Source organism: Lucilia cuprina, chromosome 3 (assembly GCF_022045245.1).
Source record: "Lucilia cuprina isolate Lc7/37 chromosome 3, ASM2204524v1, whole genome shotgun sequence".
Classification (NCBI taxonomy): domain Eukaryota; kingdom Metazoa; phylum Arthropoda; class Insecta; order Diptera; family Calliphoridae; genus Lucilia; species Lucilia cuprina.
This window is the reverse complement of record NC_060951.1, coordinates 37105001-37112928: the sequence shown is the minus strand read 5'-3', so window position 1 is coordinate 37112928 and position 7928 is coordinate 37105001. Positions and strand designations below refer to the sequence as shown.

At 30.0% G+C, this 7928-nt stretch overlaps 2 protein-coding genes across 8 annotated transcripts in view; one reads left to right on the top strand and one right to left on the bottom strand.

The window, feature by feature from the left end:
- Positions 1-7928, top strand: part of LOC111687405 (eye-specific diacylglycerol kinase) — a 295119-nt gene that overhangs the window by 161294 nt on the left and 125897 nt on the right. The window lies entirely within an intron of this gene.
- LOC111683930 lies at positions 6121-6776 on the bottom strand. The gene is made up of 2 exons (XM_023446049.2): positions 6705-6776; positions 6121-6636 (listed from the first exon to the last, which is right to left on the bottom strand). The coding sequence occupies exons 1-2, from the start codon at positions 6774-6776 to the stop codon at positions 6121-6123; spliced, it is 588 nt and encodes a 195-aa protein (XP_023301817.2).

The following is a 7928-nucleotide window of genomic DNA, read 5'->3' as shown; positions in this document are numbered from 1 at the left end:
TAGGACTAGAACTGAACTAGAACTGAACTAGAACTGAACTAGAACTGAACTAGAACTGAACTAGAACTGAACTAGAACTGAACTAGAACTGAACTAGAACTGAACTAGGGCTAGAACTGAACTAGAACTGAACTAGAACTAGAACTGAACAAGAACTGAACTAGGGCTAGAACTAGAACTGAACTAGAAGAGAACTAGAACTGAACTAGAACTAGAAGAGAACTAGAACTGAACTAGAAATGCACTAGAAATGAACTGGAACTGAACTAGAACTGAACCGAACTTAAACTGAACTAGAACTGAACTAGAACTGAACTAGAACTGAACTAGAACAGAACTAGAACTGAAGCAGAACTGAACTGAACTAGAACTGAACTAGAACTGAACTGGAACTAGAACTGAACTGGAACTGAACTAGAACTGAACTAGAACTGAACTAGAACTGAACTAGAACTGAACTAGGACTGAACTAGAACTGAACTAGAACTGAACTAGAACTAAACTAGAACTGAACTAGGACTAGAAGTGAACTAGAACTGAACTAGAACTGAACTAGGGCTAGAACTGAACTAGAACTGAACTAGAACTAGAACTGAACAAGAACTGAACTAGAACTGAACTAGAACTGAACTAGAACTGAACTAGAACTGAACTAGAAGAGAACTAGAACTGAACTAGAACTAGAAGAGAACTAGAACTGAACTAGAAATGCACTAGAAATGAACTGGAACTGAACTAGAATTGAACTAGAACTGAAATAGAACAGAACTAGAACTGAAGTTGAACTGAACTAGAACTGAACTAGAACAGAACTAGAACAGAACTAGAACTGAACTAGAACTGAACTAGAACTGAACTAGAACTGAACTAGAACTGAACTAGAACTGAACTAGAACTGAACTAGAACTGAACTAGAACTGAACTAGAACTGAACTAGAACTGAACTAGAACTGAACTAGAACTGAACTAGAACTGAACTAGAACTGAACTAGAACTGAACTAGAACTGAACTAGAACTGCACTAGAACTGAACTAGAACTGAACTACAACTGATCTGGAACTAAGCTAGAACTGATCTGAATAAGAACTGAACAAGAACTGAACTAGAACTGAACTAGAATTGAACTAGAACTGAACTAGAACTGAACTAGAACTGAACTAGAACTGAACTAGAACTGAACTAGAACTGAACTAGAACTGAAGTAGAACTGAACTAGAACTGAACTAGAACTGAAATAGAACTGAACTAGAACTGAACTAGAACTGGAACTAGAACTGAACTTGAACTTGAACTAGAACTGAACTAGAACTGAACTAGAACTGAACTAGAACTGAACTAGAACTGATCTCTAACTAAACTAGAACTGATCTGAATTAGAACTGAACTAGAACTGAACAAGAACTGAAATAGAACTGAACTAGAACTGATCTCTAACGAAACTAGAACTGATCTGAATTAGAACTGAACTAGAACTGAACTAGAATTGAACTAGAACTGAACTAGAACTGAACTGAACTTGAACTGAACTAGAGCCGAACTAGAACTGAACTAGAAATGAACTAGAACTGAATTAGAACTATACTTGAACTGAACTAAAACTGAACTACAACTGAACTAGAATTAGAACTTAACTAGAACTATAACTGAACTGAGCTGAAAATAAACTGAACTAGAACTGGAACTAAACTGATATAGAATTTAGCTGAAACGTAAATGAAACTGAATTGTTTGTTTTGTCATTTTTGACATTTGCATAATTATCTTTAGTTGTTTTCTAACACACGTTCCACCGCCCTCTAGCAGATTTAATTACGCTTTAATTTTTATTATAATGGTTAATAGCCCACAATATGTTTTCATTTATATCTATGCTTTCATAATGTTAGATTTTTCCATTTTATTGTTGGGATTTCCTCCACCAATGTACGCCCCGTAATAAAGGGTGTTGCTTACAAATTAATGTTAATAAAACAAAAAAGAAAGGATACAACTTTGGTAATAAGATTTTTTTAAAGGACTAATTTTTGTTTCAAGGAATGTTTTTAGATTTTACGTAAGATTTTGAATAATATAAATTCATCATAATGTTAATTATTTCTATTCAAGATCTTTATATATATTTTTTTTAAATGTACAATATAAATTATCGTTATGTTTCCAAATGAATATGGCATATTAGGCCATTAGCATTAACCTTTGGGGATTTTAGAAATTTTATTTAATTTTTATTTAGTATGTTATTGTTCCGTTTTTTGCTGGCCCAACTCTCCAAAGTAAAATAAACAAAGTTTACACTTTCATACATACATTTAAATACTGGGAAAATGTTACCAATTTCAGTTTTTTTTTCTTGTGCAAACTGATTGACTGACATGTGTATGTATTTAATATGTAAATATGTGATAATATCGCTGAAGTAACTTGTTTTAAAATTTGTTATTATTCCCAACAGACACACACAAACACATATGTCAAAACCAAAAATTATAGGAAAAACAAGGATACAAGGAATCAAAATCATAATAATGTGAAATGATGGGCGGAATGAATGAAAAAAGTAATAGAGGGAATTCTAGACGACCTTTGCGTCATCCTACTTTTTTTTTACTCCAATATTAATAATGGCTTATTTGTGTTTCGAAAGACCCTCTAGTGTTAAATTTTTTTTCATACTCGTTGTGATTGTAATGTGTCAGCACATGTTGTCTCTACTTTTAGTAACAGGATATAAAAATGAAAAACATATTTTCTCTTGTATATAAATGAAAATACATGGTCACCATTAATATTGCAATGTTATAATACAAAAAAAATACAAGGAAATATGCATAATATTTATTTTTTCCACAACTACACACTCATGAATTATTTTACTCATACCATAAAATTTTTATAAGTTGTCTTTTTTTATTTCATCAGAAAATCGAGGAAAAACTTTGTAGTATTTTAAAAAAACATGACAAGTAAATTTGTTTATTTTACATTCTCTCAAATAGAGTCAAAAGAAAATGTCAGAACTTGAAAGTAATTCATTGCGACTTTTTATTTATATAGACTATTTTACCTTATAGAATGAATTCTACAGTCAAGTCTAAAGCAAAATCTATGGTCTAGTATAAAGTCTAGTTTATAATCTAGTCTATAGTCTAGTATATAGCGTAGCCTAAAGCAAAGTCTATGGTCTATTGTGAAGTCTAGTTTACTCTATAGTCTAGTAGATAGCCTAGTCAATAGTCTAGTTTATAGTTTTAGTTCAGTGAAGTCTGATCTATAGTTAAGTCTATAGTTTTTCTTTATTTCAGTCTGGTCTGAAATCTAGTCCATAGTTCTAATTCAGTTCAGTCTAGTCTATAATCCAGTATAAAGTCTAGTCTATGGTCTTGTCTATAGTTTAGTCAATAGTCTTGACTATAGTCGAGTCTATATTTTATACTATAGTCTGGTCCATTGTTAAACGATAGTTCCAGTTCAGTTCCTCCATGTATAGCTCTAGTTAAGTTTTGTCTAGGCTATAGTCTAGTTCATAATGTAGTCTAGTCTGTAGTGTAGTCTATAGCCTAGTCAACAGTCTTTCCTATAGTCAAGTCAATAGTCTATAGTTTAGATTATCATCTAGTCTTTCTAGTTCAGTTCCATCTAGGCTATAGTCTAGTTCATAGTCTAGACTACAGTCTATTCTATAGTCTAGTCTATAGTGTAGTCTATGGTCTAGTCAGTAGTACAATCTAAAGCGTATTCTTCTTATAATAAGTCTGTAGTATATTCTATAGTCTAGTATAGGAAATAGTCCAGATTGTAGTCTATTTTATAAACTAGTAAATAGTCTAGTCTATACTCTGGTCTGTAAGTCTAGTCCTGTCTATACTCTGGTCTATAGTCTTAAGTGTAGTCTTGTCTATAATTTAGTCTTAAATCTAGTCTATAGTTTGATCTATTGTCTAATATATAGTCTAGTCTATAGTTTAATCTGTAGTCTGGTGTATAGTCTAGTCTATAGTTTAGATATCATCTAGTCTTTCTAGTTCAGTTCCATCTAGGCTATGATCTAGCTCATAGTCTAGTCTATAATCTATTCTATAGTCTAGTTTATAGTGTAGTCTATGGTCTAAGCAGTAGTACAGTCTAAAGCGTAGTCTAAGTATAAGATAGACTGTAGTATATTCCATAGTCTAGTCGATAGTCTAGTTTATACTCTAGTCTATAGTCTACTTTATACTCTATAGTCTAGTCCATAGTTTGTTCTATTGTCTAGTCTAATAGTCTAGTCCATAGTTCAGTCTAATTTATAGTCTATTGTCTAGTAAATATTATAGCATTTAATATATTCCATAGTAAAGTCTTTTAGTCTATAGGTTAGTTTATAGTCTAGTCTACTGTATAGTTTTTTCTATTGTCTTATCTATAGTCTAGTCAATATTCGAGTCTAAAGTATTTTTCATAGTCTAGTTTTATGTTTAGTCTATATAGACTTGACTATAGTTTATTCTATAGTCTGATCTATAGTCTAGGCTGTAGACTAGTTTATAATCTAATCTATAGTTAAGTATGTATATAATCTAATCAATAGTTTTTAGTCTATAGTGCCGCCTATTGTCTTTGGCTTTCAACTGTAGTATAAATAGATTACATATTCTAAAAAAACATTATTTTTTTAATAAAAACAAAATTATTGCAAATATATATAATTTTCTCATTTCTTTCTTTTTTCTAGGTAAGTTATTCTTTGGATATAGTATATATTTTATAATGTGAGTAAACATTCAAAATTGAATTAATCATTTTAAATCTCATAATCCACACTAATACAAAGTACACTGTACGACAGAGAGATTCCAATAGCAAAGTTTTGTCTGACAACGGACGACGACTTGAATCGTAAAGGACTGAATTTATAAATGTATTTGAAATACACACCTCACTCTCGTTTTCGCTTCTACGTTACCCGATAGTTTTATAGACTGGATTTTCTTTGTAGAAATACGTACTTTACAACTAGGAATCCAATCAGATCTGCTAAATAGCACTGATACTGGGTTTTTCAAGAAATTGTTTTCATTATTATCATATAAATATTTAACCTCTATTAGCTCCAAGAACTACAGAGTTCGTGACTGTTGGTGTCTATTTACATGTGTGTAAAAATTTACAAATGTGTGCACATTTATTATACATGCAAGCCTGTGACTTTTTTATATGGCAAAGTAAAATATAGACCCTTCCCATTTAGACGGCGATTTTCATAAGAAAAACGTGTGTTTGTTACTGAAATGAAAATAAAATTGTTATCCTGTTTATATCATTATTATCATAAACATATTTTTTGTTAGCATTTTTTTTTAATGTACTTCATTTTTCCGCTAAAACCATGACTTACATACGACACATACATATATGTATGAATATATTTTCCATTTGTGTTGGTTTGTACAAGTCACTTGTCATATATATTTTTTTTACATTATATGACTTACATCCATCCATTAGTTTACATTTTCATTTATAATTTAGTAGAGGTTAAACAACGTTTGGTTTTTTACCATAATCAAATTTTAATAATGATGGATAAATTTACTTTAAAAATTTAGAATTTTACTTTTTAGAAGAAATTTACTAAAACAAAAGTGAACTATAAGTTAAAATGAAATTGAACTGAAACTAAATTGAAACTGAATTGAACTGAAATTGAAACATAACTGAAATTTAATGGAAACTGAACTGAAACTGAACTGAAACTAAACTGAACCGAACTGAAACTAAAACTGAACTGAAACTAAACTGAAACTTAATTAAAACTGAACTAAAACTCAAGTGAAACTGAATTCTATTTGAATTTGAACTAACACTGAATTGAAACCGAATTGCATCATCTCTTTTAAAATCATAGATTTTGATCTCCAATTCCAAGTCCTAACAACGAGAAGATAATAAAACTTTATTTATCAAATGCCAATAAATTTCTTCCAGTTTCTTACGATTTATTTCCATACATTTTTCTTTTATTACCCAAAATATTTCTTATTGCGCACATAAAAAAAAAATCACAAAAAAGGATAAAAACTTTCAACCAACTGAACAAATGTATTACAACTACTATATCCTTTATCTATTACTTTTTTTCCTCACTTACAAGACTTTATCACCGTCGCATTAATTTCATACGAACACACCAGAACCATTCTCTTGTCCGGCAGCTGTGAATAGACATTGCCAAACAGACTGTAGATGGTATTGGGCCAGTACATGAACTTCAAAATGCCCGTATCGGGCGGTACATGAATATTTTGCATAACATAAGTACCCACTGCTAAGGGGCACTTTAGACTCATATTGCCCATTCCCTTTTTGTTAAACAGCATCTGAGCCACATTGTTAAAAACTCGAATACGTTTAACATAACGCCAAAATTCACACACTTTATAGGTAGAATTGTACAGAATCTTTTTAGCCTCAACCTTAGAGCCGCGTCGAACATCATTATTATGTTGCACTAGAATTAAATTCCACATGGGTATGGGTACAGCCTTGATGACACGAGTTATCGAGGACAGTGTCTGATTATTGTGTAAAGTCATAACGAAGCGATAGTCGGGCGTTTCCGTGGTACGAAATGAAGACATTTTTAATTGGTAACAATACTTTTAGAAAAAGAAATATCAACGAAATAGTTAATTAATTCAATTAAACTGGAATACACTTAACTCACCAGCCAAGTGCTAGGTAGTAATTGTAGTAAAATTACAATTGTGGCAAGAAATCTTTTCGACAATCTTATCATATCTTCCTTTTTGCCTTATTAACATTATTTCTTTAATTTTCATAAAAAAATATTACAAATTTACTTTTTTCCACCCACTTTTTACTACCTTTAGCCTTTCATTGTTTTGTTAAACTATTTATTATATTTATTGTTTGATATGATTTAATTCAATTTAATTTCAATTCCTATTTGTGTTTCGCACAACGTTTAATATTAATGAGTTTTTAACTAGTTTCAGTCTACAATTTTAAAATATTTTGTAATATTAATTCATAATTATTTAATAATTTCATTTTGTTTTACTTTCGAAATCGCATTAAAATCATATTTCATTTATAATTGTATAGATTTATCGTTACATATTAGTTTGTGAATGATAATTATACTCTACAGATAATTATTGTAATTTGTTTGATTTTATTTTTTCAATATTATTTTCATATCATCTATCTATTTTAACACCGAGAGAAATTAAACGTTAAAAATATTTCATGAAACTTTGTTAAACATCTCATATAATGTTAAAGAGTGAAAAGGCTTTATACGGAACAAAACTGAAAATTAACTAAAATAAACCTGTTCTGGAACTTAGCTGTACTAAAACTGAACTGAATCTAAACTAAAAATGAGATGAAATTTAACTAAAACTGAAAATGAACTAAACTTAAACTGAACTAGAACTGAACTCAACTAACTCCGAACCTGAACCGAAACCGAACTAGTAATATATATGTATACTTATATAGAGCCAAATTTTTAATTAAAAAAAATAATTATTTATGTTCCCTTTTTGTTGATTAATAAGTAGGTGAATAGTAGTAATATTTATTGTATTTTTAGTTTAAATTACATATGTATATAAAATTGCAAGCAGATTTCTGCAACTGGTATGTAGAAACATTTATGAATTTTTGGTCGTCTTTAGTTAGAAACGTTCTGTTGAAGATAAGTTACAATTATAGGATGCTTGACTTCTCTGTTTTCCGCTAGTCAGGGAAATGTTCATAGTGCAAAAATACTGAAATAAAAAAAGGAAACATTAATAAAGAAGTTAAATGGAATTTAGATAGATAGATAGATAGATAGATAGATAGATAGATAGATAGATAGATAGATGGATAGATAGATAGATAGATAGATAGATAGATAGATAGATAGATAGATAGATAG